This window comes from Planococcus citri, chromosome 1 (assembly GCF_950023065.1).
Source record: "Planococcus citri chromosome 1, ihPlaCitr1.1, whole genome shotgun sequence".
Lineage (NCBI taxonomy): Eukaryota > Metazoa > Arthropoda > Insecta > Hemiptera > Pseudococcidae > Planococcus > Planococcus citri.
In genome coordinates this window covers 89,792,730-89,818,405 of record NC_088677.1, presented here as the reverse complement: position 1 = coordinate 89,818,405, position 25,676 = coordinate 89,792,730, and the positions used below count along the sequence as shown (strand labels likewise).

General features: G+C 34.3%; 5 protein-coding genes across 8 annotated transcripts; 3 read left to right on the top strand and 2 right to left on the bottom strand.

Moving 5' to 3' along the window:
• The first annotated feature begins 2,487 nt into the window (after positions 1–2,487).
• On the top strand, positions 2,488–7,224 carry LOC135840463 (V-type proton ATPase catalytic subunit A). 2 transcript variants are annotated; one of them, XM_065357023.1, is made up of 13 exons: positions 2,488–2,712; positions 3,223–3,315; positions 3,402–3,514; positions 3,590–3,817; positions 3,894–4,031; positions 4,106–4,257; positions 4,346–4,487; positions 4,568–4,697; positions 4,776–4,902; positions 4,977–5,225; positions 5,317–5,523; positions 5,605–5,794; positions 5,868–7,224. In XM_065357023.1, exons 2-13 carry the CDS (start codon positions 3,240–3,242, stop codon positions 5,958–5,960), a joined length of 1,845 nt encoding a protein of 614 aa, XP_065213095.1. In that variant the 5' UTR covers positions 2,488–2,712; positions 3,223–3,239; the 3' UTR covers positions 5,961–7,224. The 2 variants fall into 2 exon arrangements, with proteins under 2 accessions (XP_065213095.1, XP_065213104.1); XM_065357032.1 differs by lacking the exon at positions 2,488–2,712 and adding an exon at positions 3,056–3,074.
• Positions 7,225–8,114: 890 nt separating this feature from the next.
• On the bottom strand, positions 8,115–10,995 carry LOC135840446 (upstream stimulatory factor 1-like). 3 transcript variants are annotated; one of them, XM_065357006.1, is made up of 8 exons: positions 10,829–10,991; positions 10,558–10,741; positions 10,251–10,450; positions 9,979–10,116; positions 9,710–9,825; positions 9,506–9,640; positions 9,238–9,437; positions 8,115–9,158 (listed from the first exon to the last, which is right to left on the bottom strand). In XM_065357006.1, exons 3-8 carry the CDS (start codon positions 10,402–10,404, stop codon positions 9,146–9,148), a joined length of 756 nt encoding a protein of 251 aa, XP_065213078.1. In that variant the 5' UTR covers positions 10,405–10,450; positions 10,558–10,741; positions 10,829–10,991; the 3' UTR covers positions 8,115–9,145. The 3 variants fall into 3 exon arrangements, with proteins under 3 accessions (XP_065213078.1, XP_065213069.1, XP_065213084.1); XM_065356997.1 differs by lacking the exon at positions 10,558–10,741 and having other exon boundaries at positions 10,829–10,992; XM_065357012.1 differs by lacking the exons at positions 9,710–9,825; positions 10,558–10,741 and having other exon boundaries at positions 9,506–9,666; positions 10,829–10,995.
• A 682-nt stretch (positions 10,996–11,677) lies between these two features.
• LOC135840438 (myosin-2 heavy chain, non muscle-like) lies at positions 11,678–17,642 on the top strand. The gene is made up of 16 exons (XM_065356983.1): positions 11,678–12,122; positions 12,195–12,321; positions 12,424–12,462; positions 12,540–12,664; positions 12,751–12,907; positions 12,985–13,434; positions 13,557–13,664; positions 13,747–14,162; positions 14,260–14,345; positions 14,493–14,627; positions 14,722–14,875; positions 15,274–15,471; positions 16,675–16,851; positions 16,928–17,130; positions 17,211–17,348; positions 17,445–17,642. Exons 1-16 carry the CDS (start codon positions 11,934–11,936, stop codon positions 17,458–17,460), a joined length of 2,718 nt encoding a protein of 905 aa, XP_065213055.1. The 5' UTR covers positions 11,678–11,933; the 3' UTR covers positions 17,461–17,642.
• An 816-nt stretch (positions 17,643–18,458) lies between these two features.
• Positions 18,459–21,195, top strand: LOC135840424 (T-complex protein 11-like protein 1). The gene is made up of 10 exons (XM_065356958.1): positions 18,459–18,787; positions 18,864–19,058; positions 19,133–19,253; positions 19,343–19,456; positions 19,529–19,648; positions 19,719–19,842; positions 19,924–20,054; positions 20,148–20,332; positions 20,421–20,719; positions 20,791–21,195. The coding sequence occupies exons 1-10, from the start codon at positions 18,666–18,668 to the stop codon at positions 20,991–20,993; spliced, it is 1,614 nt and encodes a 537-aa protein (XP_065213030.1). The 5' UTR covers positions 18,459–18,665; the 3' UTR covers positions 20,994–21,195.
• On the bottom strand, positions 21,088–25,583 carry LOC135840407 (regulator of telomere elongation helicase 1 homolog). Its single transcript, XM_065356935.1, has 17 exons — positions 25,295–25,583; positions 25,010–25,214; positions 24,747–24,928; positions 24,419–24,673; positions 24,228–24,341; positions 23,936–24,151; positions 23,676–23,864; positions 23,480–23,598; positions 23,266–23,407; positions 23,131–23,195; positions 22,890–23,052; positions 22,557–22,808; positions 22,228–22,470; positions 21,906–22,157; positions 21,610–21,780; positions 21,373–21,523; positions 21,088–21,284 (listed from the first exon to the last, which is right to left on the bottom strand). Exons 1-17 carry the CDS (start codon positions 25,394–25,396, stop codon positions 21,193–21,195), a joined length of 2,913 nt encoding a protein of 970 aa, XP_065213007.1. The 5' UTR covers positions 25,397–25,583; the 3' UTR covers positions 21,088–21,192.
• Between the last annotated feature and the right edge of the window lie 93 nt (positions 25,584–25,676).

Below are 25,676 nucleotides of genomic sequence, written 5' to 3'. Positions count from 1 at the left end.
TTTGGTAAAATGAAGGCGCAAGCGTTGAATCAAATTAATTGCATTATTTTCGAGAAAAAAAATTGAAGAAAAAATTTATTCAATTCAACGAAAAATGAATTATTTAATAACGAATTAATAATTTGCACAGAAATAATTTTAATAAAATACATGTCTAAAATTAAGTACATTCCTGCGAGAAGAATTTCATATCAGTACTCAGTCAAATTAGGTATCATCTATTCTTTATCCATATTTTCCTCAAAGTACTGTATTTTATTTTTATTTTAATAAAATTCCCTGTCAAAAGCAATAAACTATATAATGGTAGTTGATAATAACTAAAATTTCCTATCGAGACCATTCCGTATTCTTCGCTGGATTCTTCGTTCCATTGTACGAGTTGATTGAATTTATTTCTATTGACGGATGAATAATTTTTTCCATTTTGTAAGCATCAGTATCCACCAAACTCATGTAATAATCTGATTCATGATTGATAATTTTGAAACCAAATTTCTTGTAAAATTTCAAAGCAACATTATTTCTTGTTTGGACAAATCTGCAAAAGTGTAAGCATATTGCACAATAAATTAAGTAGGTACATCATGTAGTAAGTACTTATGTACTCAAAATGAAATGATACTTAAATAATGATGATCTACAACTTATACTTGGGCAACGTCTATGAACTAATGAATATGGCTTTGGCCAGTTTGAAGAATACCTATGAAATTATTTCTTTTTTTTCCTTATCTACTATTTCTAATTTTGCTCACTGATCGTAAAAGGGATAGGTATGTACTCACAAACGAATAGCTTTATAGGTGCCTTTTTTCTCAGCGTAATTCAACGCATATTCTAATAAATAACTTCCAACTCCGTGACGTCGATATTTAGGCAAACAACCAATTGATGCAATGACTAAAACATCCGAATCTGTTGAATCTGCGTGGCTATATAAGAAACCAATCATTTCTTTACCGTGAAATGCTGAAGTACATAGATTTGATGTAAATTATTCTCATTTTCACATAGATTAAGGTTTGCATCATCGAGATCAAGATTTATTTTTTAAAAGGTATAAATATTGAACATAATTTAAAAAATAGGTAATTTAATAATTTATTTACCTAACTTTACCAAATCACCATACATCATGACCATAAAATAGGGTTCCGAATATTGGATCGGAAATACCTTTGAGAAAAAACTTTGCACTTTGTCCATACTTTTCCAAGTATAATTTCTCAATTCAATATCAACTCTGTTTCAACAAAATAGGTAACTTCACTTTTTATGGAAGGTAGAAATTTCATAATTATCAATCAAATTTATCTATAGTGAAATAAATTGTTTCACATCCAAAAACTGAAATATTAATCACAAATTATAATACAGAGTAGCTGGTGACGGGATCACTATATTTTGTGCTGTAAAAAGAATACTTTGAAAAATTGAATTGAAATAAAACAAAGAGTTGAGTTGAAAATAGCGTAGGTAATTCAATGTAGGTTACTTTGTTTCTTACTTTAATTTGGTTGAATTACAGTTATTAACGAGTACATATTGACAAATTATCAAAATTATTACTTCACACAGCCAAAGAACTGGTTTCATTGAGACAAAAATTGATATGGTTTTCAATTTTTCAACTGACAATGTTTACATAAATTATGCTAGGTAAGTTAAGAATCTAAACGAAATTGAGAAATGCGATTAAAATAGTATCAGTTTGATTTGAGATCGTAAAATTCACTTCAGAATTCCGTAGGCCTTAATCTTTTTATCTTTTTGCCGAATAGATTAGATTTCATTTTATTGAAAGATACCGAAATAAATGAATTTAAAATAACAATAGATCAAATCTACTGACCATAACACAATGAGCACAAACTACCTATTTACGTGTTCTGTTCAGCAGATGCCATTTTTGGGCATTTTTTTGTCGAAATGGAAATGTGCCTTATGACTAATGAAAATGTTAAGATTATTGAAAATTGGGGAGTAGGCCTAAAGCGAAATTCTACAGGGTATATAGAAAATCGTTATCAGAGTCATCATGTTATTATGAAATTATTGATGAGAATTTGAATTCCAACAATTAATTTATGCATATTTCTTGAATTGTTCAAATTGTTGATTTTGAAATAATTAGAAACTATTCTATTCTATTTTCCAAAAGTGTAATAAAAAATTTAAAAGTAATAAAATTGACGACAAAATTATTTTTTTAAAACAGCATTATTTTACCTTTACCTCCAACGTCATTTTTAAGAAAAAATTTCTCGCCAATTTCAAATTTGGCAATTTCCTTTCAAAAATTCAAAATAAAATTGAATTGAAATCTATTGAAAATTGAAATAAATTTTAAAATTAAAAAACAGAAAAGTTCATAGCGCCCCTGTAGTGCTTGAAAGTTACTACCAATTTAAAAAAAAACACTTTGTTCCAAACCAGGCCATAAGCTTTAAGGCGCTGTATTTAGGGTGGTACCCTGAAAATTGGGTGGATGGGTGTGTGTGTTTGATTAGTGCTATAGTGGAGTTTTATGTTTGTAATTTTTAAATATTTATACGATCTTTATTCGTCTTTATTTTAATTATAATTTCATTAAATTTATTAATTAACTACTTCGTTGCACCGATGTTGATATCGTAGACTGCACTTGTCGAAACACCGAAGTTGCTGTCGTTCTGGTTACTTCTAATTTTCATTTTTCGTTGAAGACGAGTACGTATCTGTGAATTACAATTTTCATTTTTGCTGATGCTGAATATTATAGATTCTCGATCATATTTCTAACATTTGATAGTTTAATTGCTTCTTCTTAACAGACTCGATAAATATTAATCGCGTTATTACTAAAATGTGATGGACAACGCCTACAATTATTAATATAACCTTGAGAGTTTTTATCATTTATTGAGATGCTGATAAATTCTAATAATTATTTTCACGATTGGAGGTTTCCCTTTTTCTTCAAAAGCCCCATTCTTCGGAGAACTTCCCGAATAAACTTCTATTTTCCTTTATTTGTGCACGAACTTGTTTCGTTGGCAGCGTGTTATCTAAACCACTTCTGTGATTCCACAGTGAGTTCTCAAGTCCAAATTTCTATGTTTTATGTAATAAATAGGAAATTGGGGATATACTTAATTATTTTACTATGTTAAGTTGATGCGATGTGTTCAAAATTTGCCGAATTCGTCTTTTTAATGAAATTTGTTTTCTCGTTTTCAGGAACTTGATTACTCAAAATGTCGCAGCTACCACGTATTAGCGATGAAGAAAAGGAATCGAAATTCGGTTTCGTATACGCCGTTTCTGGACCTGGTTAGTATCGAGTAACTTACATTTATGTAATTGAACTCGATTCCTCTATTTGAAAAACATTAACGATGAAAAATTGTGTTGTATAGTCGTTACAGCGGAGAGAATGTCCGGATCGGCTATGTACGAGTTAGTTCGTGTAGGTTATTTCGAACTGGTTGGAGAAATCATTCGTTTGGAAGGTGACATGGCCACTATTCAGGTTTGTAAATATGAATAAATCCAACACCCGTCAGCGTTTGCTTTTACTGGTTAACTATTCCTCGGGGTTTTTCAGGTATACGAAGAAACAGCCGGAGTTACCGTCGGTGATCCTGTTTTGCGAACTGGAAAACCATTATCTGTCGAATTGGGTCCCGGTATATTGGGTAGCATCTTTGATGGTATTCAGAGGCCGTTGAGAGATATCAGCGATTTAGTGCAAAGTATTTACATTCCAAAAGGTATCAATGTACCAGCATTAGGACGTTCTTCGTCTTGGGAATTCAACCCGTTGAATATTAAGGTGAGCGCGAATCAACGTGTTGTGTATGAGACAGATCGTCGAATGTGATATCGAATAATGTTTCTTTCGGTTTTAGGTTGGCAGCCACATAACTGGAGGCGATTTATACGGTATCGTTCACGAGAATTCGTTAGTTAAACATAAAATGATGTTGCCACCCAAAGCGAAAGGTACCGTCGTTTATGTTGCTCCCGCCGGAAACTATACTGTCGATGTGAGTGAAGCAGTTTCTCAGCATATTTAGTCGATTGTACTAACTGAATTCTAACGATGAGTGGTATTTTTCAGGACGTTATTCTGGAAACAGAATTCGATGGCGAACGTTCGAAATTCACTATGCTTCAAGTATGGCCTGTTCGACAACCGAGACCTGTCACTGAAAAGTTACCCGCTAATTATCCCTTACTGACCGGACAACGTGTTCTCGATTCTCTCTTCCCGTAATGAATTTTTCACATTGTTATCAACGTTTCATTCGCATTCGTTCTGATTGATGACACTTTTTTCTATTGTATTTGACGCGTGTAGATGTGTACAAGGTGGTACAACCGCTATACCAGGAGCTTTCGGTTGCGGTAAAACTGTCATTTCGCAAGCTTTGTCCAAATATTCCAACTCGGATGTCATTATTTATGTCGGTTGTGGTGAACGTGGTAACGAAATGGCTGAGGTGTGTGGTTTTTCTATTTCGTATGTTTATTTTTATACTCGGATTTATTTTTGAGATCTTATCGATTGTTTTTTTTTCAGGTATTACGAGATTTCCCCGAATTGAATGTCGAAATAGACGGTGTTACCGAATCCATCATGAAAAGAACAGCTCTCGTCGCCAATACATCAAACATGCCTGTAGCTGCTCGTGAAGCTTCAATTTATACAGGTGTGTGTGTTATTACACTTGTCGAATGAACTAAAATTTAACTCGAAATGAAAACATATCCCGTTATATCGCTTTCAGGTATCACTTTATCCGAATACTTCAGAGATATGGGTTATAACGTATCGATGATGGCCGATTCGACGTCACGTTGGGCCGAAGCTCTTCGAGAAATTTCTGGTCGTTTGGCTGAGATGCCTGCTGACAGGTGACAATCTCACTTCTGCCTTTCTCGAAAACATATTCTTTTTTAAAATTTATATCTCTTTGTTTTCTCTTCAGTGGTTATCCGGCTTATCTGAGTGCAAGATTAGCCTCTTTCTACGAAAGAGCTGGCCGAATTAAATGTCTGGGAAATCCGGATCGTGAAGGATCCGTCAGTATCGTAGGCGCCGTATCACCTCCTGGTGGTGATTTCTCAGATCCGGTCACATCGGCTACTTTAAGTATCGTGCAAGTGTTTTGGGGTCTGGATAAGAAGCTCGCTCAACGTAAACATTTTCCATCCATTAACTGGCTTATATCTTACAGGTTCGAATCCTCGTGTTCTCTCATAACTGGGATCAAGTTTGGAAATTCATTACCTTCTGTTTCTTAATCTTTTGTTGTTTGTTTTACGCAGTAAATATACTAGAGCTTTAGACGAGTTCTACGATAAAAATTTCCAAGAATTTGTACCGCTTCGTACAAAAGTCAAAGAAATCCTTCAAGAAGAAGAGGACTTATCCGAAATCGTACAACTTGTTGGTAAAGCTTCGTTGGCCGAATCCGATAAAATTACCCTGGAAGTTGCCAAATTACTCAAAGACGATTTCTTACAACAGAACAGGTTTGTATTTTCAATTTTCGAGCAAATTATCGTCGTCGCGTTTTGATGAAAAATTTCTCATCGTCGTTTCCAATATTTCAGTTACTCGCCTTACGATCGATTCTGTCCATTTTATAAGACCGTAGGAATGTTGCGTAACATTATTGCATTTTACGATATGTCGCGTCATGCTGTAGAATCGACAGCTCAGTCAGACAATAAAATTACATGGTCTATAATTAGAGATAGTATGGCCAACATATTGTACCAACTATCTTCCATGAAATTCAAAGTGAGTAATTTTCAAGTTAATTTTTACAATTATTCACATGTTCACTCTAACAATTTATTCATTTTTTTTTTAGGATCCCGTCAAAGATGGCGAAGAGAAAATCAAAGCAGATTTTGATCAGTTGTACGAAGATATTCAGCAAGCATTCCGTAATTTGGAAGATTAATTTTGTTGTTGATATATTGCATATTCATTCTACTTTGTTTTTTTTTTCACCTCTAAAAAGTGATATATTTGTAAAATAAAATTCCCAACATTGCATCAAGTTTTCATACATCTCCCCCCTATTGCATCGTGTACATTGAACGCGCACTTCTTCATTTTGCCGTAAATTTTTTGTCTTGTTTCGTTCTTTCTTCTGTGTTACTTGGTGGTGGTGACAATGATCGTAGTAGTCAGACAAAAGATATCAACTATATATTTTTAATACAAATACGTTGAACGTATTGATTGTTTAGGCATTCCAATTTTATTATTATTCGTTAAAAAAAAAATTTAATAGCCATTCGTAAGGCGTTTTAGAAACATGATTTTATTGTTTTATTTGTTACCATATATAATTTTGTAGATAACTAAATAGAAATAGATCATAATTTAGGTTTATTAGAACTGTTGTTTTACCGATGCATATTGCTAAAATGTTAATTATGTATATCGTTGTTTCTATATTCGTATTCGTATTCGTACCTATACCTATATATATGCCTCGACAAGAGTCTGTGAACGACGTTGGTTTTCGATTTTTTGCAATAAAAACTCTTTTTTGCGAGTATTTTTCCTCATAACAGTACGCGAAAATTATTTTAGTCACGGCTTTCAATGGGTTTAACCTCGCATGAAATTCAAAAGTCTAAAATATTATTGAAATTCCAAAAATTACCATACTATCGGAGACATCCGAAGAATTTCATGTCTCTTTGTGCATTTTTATCATGTTAGATAGCGTATGAATGAATTACATACATGAATCATGCTCGAAGAACTTCATTCATTGTGTTTTGAAATTGCTCGCTGTATTCATTGATTTTGTATATTTTTTTCATTTCATTTTTACGCGCAAATAAACGGTTTGAAAAAAAAAGCCTAGCAATAATCATTTTAAGTACCTACAACGCCGAAGAGATGAGCGTACAATGTCGAGCGTTTATTAAATCGTTATATTATTTGTATGAATGTTAAAATAGTTTGTGTACTTATTCTCCGTCGAGGGAATTTAATAATGTACTATTACTTATCAATGTTTATTTTTCGTAATAGTTAAATTAATTACCTACGTTGTAATAATCAAGTTATTTATGTATTTGTTAAGTTATACGCGTACGTAGCTTTTATTTAAATCAGATTTATTTACAAAATTTAAAATTTGAATTCGTTTTGTTTTTCCGTTTCTGTTTTTTTTTGACCTAGTTCAATAAAAACTATTCAAAATATTCGGATTTTTTTTCATCAACTGCGCCATTTGATTAGCTATTGATTGCACCTTGTACCTACTTGAGATAACATTATCATTACTCGTCGAACTGATCAAGTAATAATTGCATATTACAATTACTTTTCCATATTTACGAGTAGGTAGATACGATTGGGTGGAAATGGACGTTGAGTAGATTTCTTCAAACGAGCGCAGAAAAACCAAGAGCTACTTTTGCTGTAGTATTCATCGATTCATACGATTCAATTTTTCAAATTAGATCTCTTTCTCGTAAAGCTCGCCTGATTATGTGATTGCGTTACTCGCCGAAAGGAGAAGGGTCAAACGGGGTTGGAGTATCACATTTGAAGTTAGGTCATTATGGATGCAAAGGGTTACATAGCAGACAGGTCTTCAAGTCAAAAAATCATTTTTTTGACCTTAGAGAAGAGGCAAATGGAACCAGAAAGTCAAACACTGCAACTACGTACCTACTAAATGTGTCAAATTTGGATCCCCAGGTCATTGAGGGGGGCGCTGGAGTCGAAATTGGCGAGAGAATCGAGTCTATTTCACTTTAAATGGGGTGACGATGATGACCTAGAGCGTTGAAATTTGAATACATTGGTCACAATGGTTTCATTCCTTACCAAGGATTCTTATTAATTTCGGTTCTGCAGGTAATTTTCAAATTTGGCTTTTCCCACTCCCTACTTCCCATTCCAAGTATCGAATCTAGTTCTCAACGTTTCTTTTTTCCTCAAGTTTGATCTTATCAGACCAGTTAAAAGAAGCGTCAGGTCAGGAAATGTAAGAACACAACACGTACAAGTATGATGAACTACCACAACAGTTATCATTTTTCTTACCTAATTATGGTTAGTTCGAAAGATAATAATAATTATGCAATTCCGCTACTCAAACATAAATGTATTGAATTTTTCAGGGATATAAAATCAGTGTATACACAATGTATTCGACAAACAGGATCACGAAACAAAAATATAGTATCTCTTCAAATCATGAATAATTTAATAAAATAAGTACAGCAAAAAAAAACACATTATTTACAACAAAATCAAAATATCAGTACATGTTTTCACGTAAATATGTTCAAACGCAGTACCAGTTTCTTAAATTTTCTTTCATTTTTCGATCCTTCAAATCAACGTAATCAAAATTTTAATCAAAAAATTTTAAACGTTGAGAAATCACTTACCATAAATTCTGTCCAATCCTTTCAATAAAGTATTTGAAATCGATCTCATCCCTAATTTGGAAAAAACTATCATCGCACCATTTTCTACATAGTTTTAGGCGCAGATTGAACACTAAATTAAAAATTCAATTAGGTAATTTTATGTCAAGGGAACCTCCCATTTAGGCCTTTACGTAGTATGTCGAATTGAAATTTTAAAAAGATGGGATGAATTCCACACTCAAAAGCTGATCTCGGCTTGTTCTAGTGTTCAACATTCTAGTTACAAAGGCGATTTAATTTTCAAAAACCATCCAAAACTCGAATAAATAATTGAAATAAATACAATTTCCTTGCAACGAAATTTTTCAAAATTTATGACAAATAAACGAAAAATTAAGGCAACTATCGCCGAATCTGAACATACATACGTTAAATATCTACCGATAATTATCAACATTTTAAAACGAATGCATGCCAGTTAATCATTTCATACCTTAAATTTAACTATCAAAATAATGGTAAGCAAGGAGACATTTAATACAATAACACAACTAGTTGATAAAATTTTTCAAAATATACGATAACATTTGTTTTATTCCTATTAACAACATGATGCAAAATGCTCATCGTATAAACAATCAGCAAAGGATACACGAAATAAAAAATTGGTCAAATCCAACTCCGGTACTGTTTTTAATAATTGAACAAACCTATTGAATCGTGGTGATCAACTTACACCCTATTTGTGATACCTGAAATACCACATACAGTTAGGTTTGCGTAGAGGTAGGTATAGGTAATGCTAATTTCATCAAACGAAATAAACGTTACCTCGTTATTAAACCATTCTGTTTCAAAACACTTCTTAATTCGTCATTTTCATTTGATAAAGCTTCATTTATGGATTTTAGTTTGACCAGTTCAGCAGTAACCTGTTCGTTCTCTTTGAGAACGTTCATAAGTCTTTGATTCGATTCCCTCAATTCCGTAATGTAATCGCAAGCTTTCGCTAATATTCCACCTTTGCTTTGCTGTAATCAAAATATCAACGTGTTACAGATAAATTCATCAAATTGGTTCGAAATGGTCGTAGACTTACTTGAACGTCATATCCTTTCGACGTATCAGAATGACATTCGGGAACAATTTTACTTAATTTCATTATCCAGTTATTTATTTTATCTCTTCTGCGTCTTTCAACTTCATTATGAGTAGCTCTTCTTCTATCGTCTCTCTGCATTGCAAGGCGAAATTTACTCTCTAGTCGAAAACATTTTGGTTAATTTAAAAATGGATATATTACCGAAATACCCGGATTTCTTATACTTTCTATGACAGAACTCGTTCGTGGTGCGATAGGTTTGTGATTATTTGTCTTAGGATACACGTCATCGGTCGAACCAATAACATATAGTTGACCTTTAACATAATATATTTCGGATTTAAAAAGAAATAATTCGTAACTCAATCTACATACGAAAGCGCCTGTATAAATATACACAATATACAGCGAAAAAGAAAAAAAAAACAAACAAAAGTCTATCAAGAATACATATTTGTGCACGCGCTTACCATTTAAAGGGTTAGTGAAAACAGTTTGTATCTGTTGCGGACTGGACAACGAAGGTGTAGCGGAAATAATAGTATGCGGTAACGTTGACTCGTTATCAGTACTTAGAGCACCGCTGACCTGAACTACTCTGTAGGTTACTGCAACAAATTCACACAATATTAACTTGTTTTATCAAAGACAGAACACATCTTTGTGAAACGTATTTGGTCATCAATCAATCTTAAACTATTCAACTTCACCACCAAGCAGTGAAATCAGTTTAATGCCTAACCTCCTTCATTTGATCGAAACTGATATTGTAAATCAACGTCATCTTCCCCAGCGGTGTCTAAAAGAGCATCTGCTGTGGACAAATCATTGACATTTTGATCATCTGTCGAACCTAGTGAACCATCTTCTTCTACTATCAAAGTTTGAGCTTCCATGAAGTCTTTCTCTGCTATCAAATCGTCCGGGCATACTTTGACATCGCTGAAACATTCATTTCACAATCAGAAATAATACTCGTGCATTATGAACTAAATGTAACGAACAAGATGCAGAGAATTTCAGGGGGAACAATGAGTAAAATTAATTACAGAAAACTGCACTGAGAAATATTCTCTCAAGTTGGTAATGATATCGAAACAGGAAACACCGAAAACCGCAATTAGGAACGATAAAAATGTATCCACTGCTGAAGAATTATATATCGTTAGGGAAGAAAATTGGCAAATATGTGGGATATTTATCATGTTTTATATATCATCGTAGGTTTTGAATCTGAAGAAAGTATTATTCGCTGTTATAGTTACGTCGAAACTGCTTCAAAAATGAATGCGAGTGCAATGACAAAATGGATTTACTAACCCGTTTTCTAAATTAAGATCTATCATATCCATTAAAACTTAATTTCTAAAACACCGCAATAATATAATTATTTAGTTCGAACTTCTTCAGATTGAAGATAACTTTTGGTTTTTTATCACACAAACGGATTTTTGGTCATGTGAGTAAAAACAAAAAATTTTTACGAAGTGTCAAAAATTTTCTCTGAACGAATGACTGAATCATTAATTACGAGTAAATCCGAGCGAATCGTTCGAATTTTACCTTTGACTATATATACATGGACTGCTATCTTCATTGTCACCGATGAAGCCGAAGTAATGGAGGTACTTAATCGGAGCATCGGGAATTTTCATGCGCGCGCAGGAATCCGAACCGCGCTCACACCTTCCAATCACCAGCGACGGACACCCTCCTACGTTCCAACAACCGCACTGCTCGTTGCAACGAAATCTCGCGCATGCTCAGAGCCCATGTCCCGATTAAGTACCTCCATTGCTTTGGCTTCACGATTCCCGTTCAAGAACAATAGGAGATAGCAGTCCATGTATATATAGTCAAAGAATTTTACGATTATTACAGTAGAAAAAACGTAATTCTCTGGTTATTACGGTAATTATACCGAATAACAATAGTATTTCGACCCCTTCTTCCCCTCCCACCCTCATTCAAATTTTCCAGCCTCGGATTACGATGAGCAAAGTCGTTCGTTTCTGAACGAATCATTCGTAATTTACGTCACAAAAAACCTGTAAAATTTTTCGGAAAATGGCCGACTTTGGAGCGGGGTAAAGCAGGGTAGGGTGCAAATTCTGATCCATTCTTGAATGACCTCTGTTCTGATTGGTGCAAATGTGTGACAGCTGGCTGTGAACGTGTTTCGTGATGCGGTAATTTTTTGCGCCTTTTGAATTTTTTGAGTTTGATGAACTTTTGAATTTTTGACTGTTGAGAAAAATCTTGTTCCGGTGAAAAAGATAACGATTTTCCAACTGTTTTGAGAGAAAATCGTAAAAATGAACTGTTTTACGTTGATTTTATTGCATAAGTGCATCAAGTGACTAGTGTTTTCGATGATGTTTTACGATTGGTGTTACTAATGATTGTGTAACAAGAATAAACCGATATGGGAACTGATGATGGATCAGCTTTAGAAAGTCGTATTCGCTTTCTACAAAATCAGATCATCGATTTAGGATACAAATATGAAGTCTCGCCTGACTCTTTGCCGTTACTCGAAGCCTTGGTGGCTGATCTGTTCCAAACCACCGACAGCTTGAAGCATTATAAGGAGCTTTCTCAGGGTTGTCTGCAGGTAATGAAGTTTGATTGTTGCTTCATTTAGAAAATAATCGTATCAGTGGTACTTATTATTTTTTTTTTTCAGGCTTGTCAAGAGTTGGAGACATTTGTGGATGCTTATAAGAAAGATAACGCTCGTTTAATTGCGGAATTGAATTCTTTAAATTTGAATACAATCACTGATAAATCTTCGTATGAAAAAAAAATCATAGGTAATTTGAATCTGCATAAAGAAATATTGCTATACTGTTACGAAATACAAGGTAGTTAGTTCAGAAATTAGATCGTTTCGTTATTTGTTCTCTGTATTTCAGATTTAGAAAAACAAATACAGCTGTTGAAGAATCAAAATGGTATTATTATTGTTCGTTCCCTCGTTAAAGCTGCACATTCATCGTATTTTTATCGTGTCGTTGTATTCTGTTTACAGTTAACGATGGAAAGCATTGCTCGAAGAGTAATTTTAGTCGTAGTAACACGAGAGTCGTCACTTGCAAAAGTAGCAATGAGAAGTGTGACTTCTGTGCGAGGTTACTGCAAAATAAAGATAATGAGGTGAGTGCTGAGCTGATGTTCATTTTCCATAATCAACTAATCAACTAATCATACTCTAAAACCTTGTTAACTTTTTGATTTTGTAGATTAAACAGCTTCATTGCGAAATACTAAGATTGAATAATTTGTTATCTGGTGGAAGACCTATAGATGTTTTATTCAAACAAGAGCAAAATCGAAGATACGTTGATCCGGAATCGTGTTGCATGCTTCGAAACGATGCGAAATTTCAACACTTGATGAGTAAATGATTAAATTTCAACTCGATGCGTTTAATTTACATATTTTCTATTGAAGTATCGCCGTGTTCTCATTTTTAGGTGTTTTACACAACGAACACGAAGCTAAATGTCATGCGGTGAAACACATCGAACATTCCGACAAGTTGATCGAGCACCAGCATCAAAAGTTACACGATGAAATTAACCGTCTTAAAAATTCGTGTAAAAATTTAGAAGACCTGAAATCCGAATTGGAAAAAGAATTAAAATCTTTGCGACAAACGAATCAACATTTGGAATCTACTAATGAAAAATTTAAAAAAGAAGTGTCCGAGCTTCTCAAGCGTAACGAAGAATATCAAACTAAGCAGACTGATAGAGAACGTCAGTTGGAAGCGATTAATTCAAACCTCGATAAAGAATTATTGGAATTGAAACGTTCTAGTCAAGAAAAATCAGCCGAAAAATCTCATATCGAAAATCAGTTGAAGAAATGCGTAGATGAAAAGAAACACTTGTCAAACAGAGTGCATGAACTGAGCGTAACAGGTAAATATTTTATGATTTTGAAGTGTGTGACAGAAAAAAACATTTCCACTTTTATTATTGTTCATTACTTAGCACATATTCTGCTGTAGTTTCATTACATTCGTTCATTTTGTAATTTTCAGAAAAAGATTTGACCATAGAAATCAGCAGGCTAAGCAACATCAACGCCATCCATAAAAGACATATTTTAGAATTAGAAAACAAACTACTGGAAGTTTATCAGACCAAAGGTGAGCAATCTTTTAATATTTTCGTATTTTTAAGGCCATCGTATTTGTAAAATTTATATATTTATGTATAACGATATTGCAGAAAAAGAAGAACTGACTTCGAGGTTTGACCTTCTCATAAACAAGAAACCTCTCGAAAAAAGATCAGTTGTGAATAAAACGGTGCAATCTAAACTAAATAAAGGACGTTTCAAGAATCCGTCGAGTCAGCAAAGTACCGCTAGTGATAGTAAAGTTACCGAAAATAAATTATTACCTTATATTCGCGATACTCGGGAAAAATATCAAAAACAAGTCAACGACATCCAAGAATCCGACAACGACGTACTTTCCTTTGTGAAAAGACTAGAAGAAGAAACCAGACTAAGTGTCGAATCAGCTAGAGCTGTCCAAAGGCAACTAGAATCGCAATTGGAATCTACTCTAAAACAATTAGAACTGACAGAGAAGCAAAAAAATGACTTCGAAAGAGAACTTCTTATTATGAAAGATACAAATGTACGTGAATATGTTAGATGAACATGCATCGTGCTTGAAATTAATATTTTAGAATAGATTTGTTCACGACATGTTTTCTTCCAAATTATATTTTTAGGCCTCCGTTGAAGAACAATTAGCTTATAAAGAGTCTAGGATATCTCATTTGGAGCAACTTGTGGCCAATGTTCAAAAACAAGTCGAGTAAGTGTATGATTTTATATTTCAGAAGGAAGTAATCGGGGGGGGGTGGATGGGTTTCACATTTGGAGAATGTCCTAGGTGCGTCTGTTGCATTTTTCCATGTTTCAACTTCTCCCCAATCAACTTGCTTTGTTATTTTGTTCTCAGATCTTCATCTGCAACAAGCACTGCATCGAGGAACGCTGAAGAAATTCATCGAAAATCACTGTTAGAACTGGAACGTTTACGAAACCAAGTTAAAGAATTGGAAAAAGTCAAAGATAGTTTGCAAATTGACAACAGGTATTTTAAATTCACGAGTGACATTTCAGTGAAGCAATTTATTACCTGTTACAAAACTTAATCGACTACAAAATGAATTTTCTGTGTTTGGCAGAAAGTTACAAAACGAAATGGCTACATTAACGCAAGATTACCTCTCGTGTAAAACTGAAATGGAAAAGGCGAAGAAAGAAACTCAAGATATGAGAAACCAAATGCACGATTATATTGCCAAAGTTCGTGCAGCTGAAGAAACGTTGCAGCAAAAGGTCTGTTAAGTGATCTAGTGTATTTTCAGTTGGGAAAAGTTAATATTTGACATTTTAAAAAATGGAATAAGCTGGTCTGATTTTCGGTCTGAGACTCCGGGGAGTGCTAGTGAGGTATCTTGGATCAATTTTGGCAGCTGAAATTTTGTTTTTGGAGCATCGTGCTCTTTCCAAAATCGTTGTTGGAGATCTCGAATGATTCCCTCTTCAGAACGAATATAAAAGAACCATGTATTCAGGAAATACTCCGGATGAAATTAAACTAGACTATTTGGGCGAATGCTTTAGTTCTTAAAACCTAATTTAAAAAACGTTATATTTTATTAGCAATTTTGAAAAAAATAATAATAGATGCTTGTGTGATGAATAATTTTTACTCTTGACTACAATTTTTACAGGATAAAGAACGATCAGATATGTTGGATCATTTCCGTACACTGACCATCGAAGCTACTCAGCTAGAAAGTAATAATCAAAGCTTGGAAAGTGAAGCCAGATCTACTCGAAATGCTTTACGTAATGCCGAATCTAAAATCGCCGATTTACAACACGTCATACAGAATAAAGACGCTCTCATTAACGGATATGAAGAACAAGTTGGTATTTGCTTAAAACTTCGAAATAGTACTGAATTTTTTAAAGTATTCTGTATTTGAACCCTTGAAATACAAAACATGCTAAGTGCCCTGGAGTGAATTTTACAGGAGAGCAAAAAGTAGTTTTGCAACGATTACCTCGCAGCTGCAAATGGTGTACGAGTGTCGGTGATGATGTAATAAGATACTTTGTTCAATTCTGCATCTTTTGGTATAAAAATTTTTCCAAAAAAACCATTTTGAAGCCTCAATTTTTCGATTCAAAAATAACCTGTTTTTGAGTTTTTTTGTTTTTTTTTTTAAGTTTGTTTTACGATTACCTCGCAGCTGCAAATGGTGTACGAGTGTCGGTGATGATGTAATAAGATACTTTGTTCAATTCTGCATCTTTTGGTATAAAAATTTTTCCAAAAAAACCATTTTGAAGCCCCAATTTTTCGATTCAAAAATGACCTATTTTTGAGGTAATTTTTTTTTTTTTTAAGTTTGTTTCGGTAAAAAAAGAAGAACAGAGCATAGAAATTCATTTTTTATTGTTTTAAACATCGATTTTAGGCACTATAACGAAGCGTATTCGTAAAAATATCGAATATATTGAAAATAATACTCGTAAACACTGATAAAACGACGTAAATATTTTCAAAACAGTTCCTGGATAGCACAACGGTAACAATGGCACTTAGCATGTTTTGCACACAACGGCGATGGCACTTAGCATGTTTTGCATGAAAACAGGTCTTGGACTTAGAGAAAACGTGATCTTTAGGTAGGTATTTAGGTAGGTTCCGCAGTGTTGCCAATTTTTTTGAATATGTTGGTGGAACTGCGATTGGACATAGCATGTTTAAAGCTCTTTAATACAAGTATGGAAATAGATTATACTCTTAAGAAAGTCATAGGATTTTACGTAAGTTTTACGTACTGCGCAGTGCGCGAGCAAGCATCAAATCAGCTGTTCACGTACAACGTTGCACCCCATTGCTTGCTCCACCCACCTCCACCGCGTGACGACACCAACCTGCCATGCGCAGTACGTAACACATACGTAAAATGCTATGACTTTCTTAAGAGCATACTCTATTTCCATACTTGTATTAAAGAGCTTTAAGCATGTTTTGAGCGAAAAAAAACGAAATCGAAAAAATGGCACTTAGCATGTTTTGTATTTCAAGGGTTCATTTACGTTTTTCATTTTTTTTTTAGCTTGGCGAACTTACTAAAACGGTGGCCAATCTCGAAACGCAAATTTCCAATTTAACCGATCATCGAGACAGATTGAAAATGAATTTAGATTCGTGCGAAGAATTACGCAGCCAAATCGATAGCGACAGGGATAACTTATCTTCAACCGTATCTTCGGTTAAAATGTCCAATAAAAAGGTATACGCCGAAAAACTTGATTTTTTCAGTTTGGTAAATTATGGATCCTCTTAATTTAGGCTTTCGAATGTTTCAGATGGAAAAAGAACTTCTGAGACTTCAAACAGAGAACCAATGTTTGCAAGAACAAATATCCAATGAGAAAATAAACGTGAATACGTTGGAAAAATTACTTTCAAAAGCCAGAGAGAATAAATTCGACCATAATATATCAATTTCTGAGTTACAAGAAGAAATACGAGGGCTTAAAGCTAATATTAAATGTTTACAAGAATCATTGTAAGCGTCATTTTTATTACTAATTTATTATTTTGCAATTTGCAAACTTCTCGAGTAAAGTAATCGCTTGTGAATTCTAGGGAAGGTCTTGGCAAGAAACTTCGAACTAGCCAGAACGAAGCTGCTGAGTATCAAAGGCAGGTTGTTCAGCTAAATAGAGATTTAACAAATTTGCAATTTGAACGAATTCGTAATTCCGCAAATAATGATACCATTAAGTAAGAACTTCAATACTTTGTTTCGTTATTCGGCATAGGTATGCCTGTGTAAATGAATTAAAATAATGATGCAAATTTTTATTTGTATTTTTTCAGCTATAGCACGTTGTAATAATTCCAATTGTACAGATTATTTTATTTTCCTTTGCATTTTTTTTTTATAATATGTATCCTGGAAGCTCCTCGAGTCTCCGAAGTGAGCGACGTTGTGATATTAAAGAACACGTGTAGTATATTATACAGATAATACAACTTTTTTGTACTTTAATTTTTAAATAAATTTTTACTATTCGAGCTTAGTTGTTGTAAAATTACCGAAATTATGTACGAATGACGCCTTAACCATCAGTGCTGACATTGATGATGGTGGTACCTCTATCTACGCGATTCAAGTTTCGAAAATACGTCAAATGAATTGCCTATTCGCTCTTCGCAGGTACTTCATATTTCGTTATTTTATTTGAACATTTGCGACATTGCAAGATCAATTTGAACGACAATTCATTCTAAAACTTACTATTGTTTACAAAACTATAACCACTTGACCTCAAGATTTATCATTTCTGCAAAACCTAGAGAAATGGCAATGGCTCAATTTCTGCAAAATCTTTAGAGAAATGAAAAGTTCAATTTTTGCAACTTGTGCAGAAAATCAGAAATTGCATAATTAAATTAATTCTACAATATCCAGAGAATTGGCTCAATTTCTGCTCAAGTTGCAGGAATTATGGCTATGGTTAAGTCTCAAATTCCATCCCATCTGTAGAAATTTTCTCAATTTTTTTGCAAAGCCTGCTGCCTGCTGGAAAAGGCTCAATTTTTGCGCAGATTAGACAATTTTTTTTTGCCAAACCTAGAGAAGTGGAAGTGGCTCTGTTAGAAATTAGAATTTGGATCTATCCTCAGTATCCTCTGTTAGCCAAGAAAATGAGCATTGAGCATAATTTATTTATTTATTAGTTTTTTTCGAAAAATTGAAAAAATTGCCATTTTTGATGAAAATGTTGATACAAATTCAGTTTAACCAACCATAATACCTAACTCAGCACTTTTTCATTTCGGTTCCGGTTTCGGTAACATTGTGGACAGCTGATTCATTCGATGACTGATATAAATTATAAACAAAAACATTATCTAGGTGAAAAAATCCTGAGTAATTAGTTTTTTACTTCCTCGATTACATGAAGTAATTTTCACTTCCTCGAGTGCTTTGTGGCGTAGAAATCAAAATTTATTCGTAGATTGTCGTAATGTTATAATACGTTTGGTTATACGTCTCCATATCAGACCAGTGAAGTGAATTCTTTGTCTCAAAATATGGATCCCAACGATAGAAGAAAAAACGAAGATATTCCCGAGAACAATAGGAAAAAGGATGAAGATATTCCCGAGAGAATCAGACAGCTCAGTGAAAGCGCCGAAGAGCAACCTGGCAAAAGGTAAAAATTGAAACTCGCATCTGACTTAGTTCTAATTCAGGTATATACTCATCTTCCAGCAACTTTTTGTTTACAGACAAAGAACCATAAGTGAAGGAACGAGTGAACCTTTTTCTCCCATTCCTGGTATCGCTGGAGCTTCTCCACCTCGTTTTGTTCTTCTCGAAGAAGTAATGGGCGCTACGAGGGGTATCACCAATATGGCTATAGCTCATGAAATAGCGACGAACAGCGAATTCAAGTTGGAAAAATTACAATTTCCTCAAAATAGGTAAAAAATTGCTTTGTAATACTCAACTCAATTGTTAAACCAGAGTTCGCAAAAAAAATTTATTGATTGTTTAGCTTGGAAAAAAAAGTGAAAGATGTTGTTCATCAAGCTTTTTGGGATCTGTTGGCGGAAAATTTGAAACAAACTCCTCCTAATTTCGATCAAGCTCTTTCTTTACTAACGGATATTAAAATAGTAAGTATCATGAATCTTTCATCAATTCATTTCAAGATTGAAATTCGTACTATGAAATCTCTCATCCTTACTATGATTATTAATTTCAGTCGCTCATGAATTTACTATTACCAAGGCATACGAAATTGAAACAAAGAATTGACGAATTCTTAGACACCGAACTGATTAAACAACAAACCGAACATGGAACTTTGAACTTTAAAGTGAGTTTTGTCGTAGGTGTTGGGTAATATTTTTTCTTAAAATGAATAAAATTCTACTTATACACTTTTTAGTCGTACGCGGATTTCGTTATTTCTGTAATGGGACAAATCTGCGCTCCAGTTCGTGATGACCATATTAAAAAATTGGCCACAATGACCGACGTTGTGCAAATATTTCGAGGTATAATGGAAGTAAGTTCGAAGCACGAGTATCTCATTCAAGATTTCTTGTACTTCCTTTAATATACAATTAACATTTCAGACGCTAGAACTGATGACTCTAGATATGGCTAATTTTTCAATCGGTGTTATAAAATCTGATATTATTGCTTGTAGCATAGAATTCGAGAAAAAGCAATTTAAGCACATGTTAGAAACAAGTCCAGGTGAAAATTTTGTTATTGTTACTTCTGGTTTTCAGAATATTTCGTACGAAATGATTTTAATCGAGTGAATTCACTTTATAGATAGTTTTAAGGCGACTTGCGAATGGTTGAAACGTAGCATAAATCCGGATAAGCCTAACGAAAGCAAGAACGATATATTGAATAGCGCGTTTATCGAACTCCTCAAACCTTCCAGTTATCCGTTTCCTGAAGTAAAAATTCATCACATTTATTACCGATTTGATTTTAGTAATTTTTTGTATCTGTACTGTGGTGAGATTAATTGTTCTCTTATGTGTTTGTAGACTTTATTGTCAGATGAAAGTAAATTCAAAGATTTACAAAAAGAGTGCACTCGTTTAAACGTCATCGCTACGGTTATTCTGGTGACACTATCTAATGTCGGTTCTGCTCTGAGTGATATAACTGAATTTAGAAATCAGATCAAAGAGCACATTTGCTTATTGTTGCCGGAAATGGTCAGCGAATCGTAAGTTTTTTCAAGGATTCCATAACGTAAGATTGCTATCAATTTTTTTAAATTCGTATTCGCATTGATGTACGTACTCGTATTTTAGAAACAGCGACATTCAGTCGGCATTGACTAGCGTTGGAGATCAGGTCGTTAAAGAAGGTAACGATATTCCGATGGAAAAAGCGCCACTGTTGACGACCCAAGTAAGCGGAGGTTCGCAACTAGACCACATGAGTCGATTACAATCAGCATTACCTAATGTTGGAGAGCAAGTCGTCAAAGATGGTAACGATTTTCTCACCAGGCACGGATTCAACCCGCTGAGCGATGAAAAAGTGCAATTGTTGATGACGCAAGTTAGCGAGGTTTCGCAACCCGATCACAGAATTCGTTTCATCGTTGGTAAGTATTTCGTTGACAAGAAATCATACTAGTTTAATAAGAATGCATTTTAAACGCTCGTTTGGTTTCAGAAAAAAGATTATACGAGTTTCTGAGGGATGCGATCAACACAGAAAGACCAGCTAGATTACAAATACCTCCCGGCCTAACATCTATTCAATCCGAATTAATCGCAGTTGCCAGAAAACTCATGCTAATAATCTCACACAACAGAAAAGTGTACGGCGAATACTACTTGAATAAATTGACAGAATTAACCCAACAAAATAACTAGACCCGGTTGTCTAAAAAATTTCAACTAACCAAAGAACTCGAACAATCATCGATCATCTTTAACAGAATTCCAAAGTTTGACAGATTACAAAAAATTCTAACAAAGTCACAACTTTTTTAATTAAAAAAACAAAAAAAAAATATTACTAAAAAAATTATTGTTAAAAATTTATCTAATAAATATAGCACGTGATGTTATGTTACTTTGTTTTACTTCGTTTCTGCGTTAATTTATAATACACATCCCAAAAAATCTTTTTATCTTCTTCATTTCGTAGGAAAAATGGCACATCTGAAACAAGTCAGGTAACAATTTATAAGTTAACGTTTCTATTCGAGTATTTTTACATTTCATTTTATAAATTGGCTTAGTTTTGTACCTCTGAACAGGGCTAACATTTGAGTATCGTTGGATGGTAAAAATAATTGCGATAGCGTTGTAACGTAAGTTTGACAATCGTGATTTTCTTGGTATTTTTTTGACGCTGTGCGGAAAATGGTGAACTGATCTTTATTCAAAGCTTTTTGTAACTAAACAGAAAATGCACTCGATTAATTAGCTATATGGTTCTCGATTTTATTCCGATGATTTTTACTATAAAAGGCGTATGGGTTACCTTGGCAGTATACTTTGGAAGGTCAAATTTCACTTCGGTTGTTTTACTTTCGAAACGAATTGGAGCCACGTTCAACTTTCGCTTTTTGCTTTGTTGAAATTGAAAGCTTTCTTGATTGACTATTTTCGCAGGGTTTTGTGAAAGTAACGTAGGTTCTGGATTCTGAAATACCTGAAATTAGCAATAAACGAATATAATAATGATGTCGATCTTAATGATTCTGGCATCCTGAATCATGGCCATATAAATCTAAAGATACTTTATGAAGATGAAAATAATTGATTCAAGGCACTTACCGATTGTTCAGATTCAGTACTCTCTTCACCTAAACTTTCTAGTAAACTTTTCTTTTTCGTATTCGAAACTGGGACAGGGTCTTCTTTTTGTGCACTCGAAGTTGAAGGTAAAGCTGCGTACATTTTTTTCAAATCGTTATTTTTCGTAACGCTGGAACTGGGTGCCAATTTTTGAGCTGGTTTAATCGTCCTATGTATTGTTTGATTCGAATCTTGCAACGCATTGACATCTGATCTCAAGACTACCGTTGCCTGAAAGTGGAAGAATATTTACTCACTGAGTATATAATAGGTTGACAAATCTTGTAGGTATTCTCATTACCGGAGAATCTTTCCAGTTTTTGAAAAAAGTATTAACGAGTTTGTACGCCAGACCGAAAGACGAGTTGGTTTGTATGTAATTTTGTAGCCACGCAGAAAGTGATTTCACATTACTCTGGAAGGAGAATCTGCAGTCGCAAAATATAATCGCTCCGTGGTCAGAAGCATGTCGAATGACTCGACCTACTGCTTGGTTCACAGCTCTCATGGCCTCCAGTTGGTACCATTCGTTGCCATCCAATTTCTTCAAAAAAAAAAATATGAATACATAAATCTGTTTCAAAAGACGGTTTTCAAAATCGTAGATCCTGAAATATCGAATAAAATTACCGATTTATTTTGTTTTCTGCCATCGTCCATGTAGACTCGTTTTAGTACAACTTTAGGATCGTAAAACGGAGGATAAGGTAGACCTATGACAATCACAGCTCGAGCACGGGAGTCGGCGAAATCCAAACCTTCTGATACTTTGCCACGACAAACAGCGAATAAACTAGCTCCATGTTTCTCTTCTATGGTTTTGTAATATTCTTCGATCAATGGTTTTAAACCATCTTTATTTTGCGGTTCGACGAATATACTCTGAGAACACATTATGCATTTCATATGTAGCAGCAGATGAAGGGAAATTTACTTAAATCAGAAAAATACGAACGAATTTACTTTTAACGTGGCCATTCGATCCCATATTCCGTTTTCTTGCCAACACTCTCGACAAGACTTCAAGAACGGGTAGGAAGGAAAAAATACCAGAACTCCTCCGGGTATTACACGATAAAAATTCAAACACGTTTGACCCAAATCCATCAAGTATTTCTGATTTGTCCTGAACAGAAAACCATTAATTAGAAAACGACCTCAGCTGTGGTACATTTGGAAAATCCATCAGATGTTGAATGTTTACCTATTTTGATAGATACATTTCAACTCGTTACCGGCTGGACCTTTATCAACAACAACTGCGCAAATCTAGGCAAACAATAAATTCCTCGTTAAACGATTGCCGTTGAAAAGTGTATAATTTATTTAAAAATCGCACCTGATTCGATTTAATGATATGAGGATTGCTAAGCTGAACATCTACGGGTATTCCGATCTCCGATATGGTGGCGGAAAGGGGCGATAGAGTACCACTTGTTAGTATAATGCTTTGAACTCCTTGATCGCGTAAAGATCTCATGCTAGAAAATTCACAATCGTTAAATTTTTTCGATCTGATGAACGAAAAACTACTCGAAGTATCATTTACATACCCAAATCCAGGATTAAAACACCAAAAATTCAATACTTTGCCGCCACTTTCTATTGTATTTGTAGTTGACCAAGATGATCCACCTGTGTTCGATTTTGGTACCTCGATTTCTACGTATAACTGCACAAAGTTAACGATTACATTATTATCGGTACCAAAAAATAAAATGCTTTAAGCAGGATTGAAACGATTTTTACTTTATAATTCTTATCCGTATTTTCGGTCGAACGAGGTTGACCTAAACTAAACGAAACTATTTCAATAAACTCCATAAATTTAGACAGACCAGCGCCTTGTAGATGAATCTGCGATTCACTGATAGTCATGAGAAACTGACAAACTTTGTTCAATAAGTCAATCAGCGATTGCATATTATCCGAGGTTATCTGAAATCGAGAGGAAAAAAATTCAAAACTCTTCCCAAGTATTTGATTTTTTTGAAAGAATCCTCTCTAACCTCCGCTTTCCTTAAAATACTGAAAATATGAGATCCGACAAACGTTTGCGATTTTTTATCTCCATTGGTAATCAGAGGAATGTTATCTATTTCTTTTTCGATAGCCATAAATAAAGTCTTGAGTAAAGCCAAGTCTTCTGCAGTGAAATCTTTAGGAAGGTTCGTTTCGGATGAGAAACTGTTTTGTTCTACTTCACTGTGGAACAATTTCATGACCTGTTGAAAATATTAATTCAAAGATTATAGTTTCAAGTTTCGAATATCTAGGTTACGAAAAACGAATTGAAATTACCGCGGTAACTTCGTTGATGCAAATGGCAATTACGGTGCTGCTGATTTGAGACGAAGACGACTCTTCGCAGACTTTTTCTACATTATGAGCCTCGTCCAATATTACAACGTCATTCTGTAAAATTATACATAGAAATGGCTATATCATCGTGCAAGTATTATAAAAATACTCGAGGGGAAAAAAATACCTACAAATAATTTGATATCCTGAGCTCGTCTAGTTTTGGCATCCAGCAGATAATTGTAAGGGGTAAACAGAATATCTACATCATGTTGCAATTCACGAGAAGCGTAGTACGGACAACACATCGTTTGTTTGCCTTTCTTTACTAGATCTTCGATATCGACTAGAATATCTTCTTGAAAAAGCGGTTCTTTTATCTTGTTTTCGACGTTATTGTAGAATTGACAAGATCTCGATGAGACTAACGATTTGCACATGTGGAGCTGTAATTACACCACAAACGTGTTAATATCGAACTGAGACAGTCACGTGAATGATTAAACCGAAAAGTCGTACTTTTGTTCCAACGTTGGTTTCTTGAGATACTTTGGGGTGAATACACAGCTGATCTCTAGATCCTAAGATTCCTACTTTTACGTGCCTATATGCAGTTTTTTTCAACTCCAACATGACTTGATTGAGTTGTGAATGTGTTCTCGATGCATATACGACCTTCGGTGCTCGAAGTTTTCCTCCATCTGCGTATAAATTCGCATAGAATATTAGATCAGTCAATTAGTATGATTATTCGAGTTCGAATAATGACCGGTTTAACTCACTCCAACTACTGCTACTTGCAACTCCGCCCGTCTGCTGCTGTAATTTAGAGTCCAAATTTGATATAAACGAATTCGGTTCGATGGATGGACTGAGATATTGAATTTGGTAAACGGCCTTCTGAGCGCATAACCACGCTAGAGAGGAACACAGCAAGCTCAATGTTTTGCCAGTTCCTGTCGGCGATTCTAAGACTGCATTCGTTTTCTGAAATTCGAACCAGAATGACTCGTTAGTAGACCACGATCTTGAACAGTTTCAACAATACTCGAGTGAGAACTACTTACTTTTTGAAGACATTCTACTATCTTCGACATGTACTCCTTTTGGATCTCATACGGTTCGTAAGGAAAATCCACCGTCAAGTTGTTAATCTCTACCTCCGGCATTTTCGTTTTATTTCCAGAATTATGGGAACATAACTGAGCAGGAAAGTGTTTAGAAATACTTTCGATGAGTTTATTAGTTACTCGACTTCAACACTTGTTGTAAATTAATTATGAACAAACTATAATAGAGAAATTATGCGAATTTTGAAACGAAAATGAAATAATAAATTGAATAAAAAAACGAATGATCTCCCTCTCCCGCCAATTTTAAAGCTGATTACAGCTGATAATGTGGTTGCGCATGCGCACCAACCAAGACTGTTATCACTAAGGTACAGAG

What these genes read in the sequence shown, in the direction of transcription:
- LOC135840463 (XM_065357023.1), top strand. Translation starts at nt 3,240, where the DNA reads ATGTCGCAGCTACCACGTATTAGCGATGAAGAAAAGGAATCGAAATTC. An exon ending in GTGACATGGCCACTATTCAG is followed by an intron (nt 3,515 to 3,589) that starts GTTTGTAAATAT and finishes GGGGTTTTTCAG; the next exon opens with GTATACGAAGAAACAGCCGG. An exon ending in GATTTCTTACAACAGAACAG is followed by an intron (nt 5,524 to 5,604) that starts GTTTGTATTTTC and finishes CCAATATTTCAG; the next exon opens with TTACTCGCCTTACGATCGAT.
- LOC135840446 (XM_065356997.1), bottom strand. Translation starts at nt 10,860, where the DNA reads ATGGATATGATAGATCTTAATTTAGAAAACGG. An exon ending in GATCTTAATTTAGAAAACGG is followed by an intron (nt 10,451 to 10,828) that starts GTTAGTAAATCC and finishes TGAATGTTTCAG; the next exon opens with CGATGTCAAAGTATGCCCGG. An exon ending in TTTCACTAACCCTTTAAATG is followed by an intron (nt 9,826 to 9,978) that starts GTAAGCGCGTGC and finishes ATTATGTTAAAG; the next exon opens with GTCAACTATATGTTATTGGT.
- LOC135840438 (XM_065356983.1), top strand. Translation starts at nt 11,934, where the DNA reads ATGGGAACTGATGATGGATCAGCTTTAGAAAGTCGTATTCGCTTTCTA. An exon ending in TTTCTCAGGGTTGTCTGCAG is followed by an intron (nt 12,123 to 12,194) that starts GTAATGAAGTTT and finishes TTTTTTTTTCAG; the next exon opens with GCTTGTCAAGAGTTGGAGAC. An exon ending in TTAAAATGTCCAATAAAAAG is followed by an intron (nt 16,852 to 16,927) that starts GTATACGCCGAA and finishes CGAATGTTTCAG; the next exon opens with ATGGAAAAAGAACTTCTGAG.
- LOC135840424 (XM_065356958.1), top strand. Translation starts at nt 18,666, where the DNA reads ATGGATCCCAACGATAGAAGAAAAAACGAAGATATTCCCGAGAACAAT. An exon ending in TACTAACGGATATTAAAATA is followed by an intron (nt 19,254 to 19,342) that starts GTAAGTATCATG and finishes TATTAATTTCAG; the next exon opens with TCGCTCATGAATTTACTATT. An exon ending in TATTTCGAGGTATAATGGAA is followed by an intron (nt 19,649 to 19,718) that starts GTAAGTTCGAAG and finishes TTAACATTTCAG; the next exon opens with ACGCTAGAACTGATGACTCT.
- LOC135840407 (XM_065356935.1), bottom strand. Translation starts at nt 25,396, where the DNA reads ATGCCGGAGGTAGAGATTAACAACTTGACGGTGGATTTTCCTTACGAA. An exon ending in AAAACTGGAAAGATTCTCCG is followed by an intron (nt 22,158 to 22,227) that starts GTAATGAGAATA and finishes TTCCACTTTCAG; the next exon opens with GCAACGGTAGTCTTGAGATC. An exon ending in TTCCAAAGTATACTGCCAAG is followed by an intron (nt 21,524 to 21,609) that starts GTAACCCATACG and finishes TTTTCTGTTTAG; the next exon opens with TTACAAAAAGCTTTGAATAA.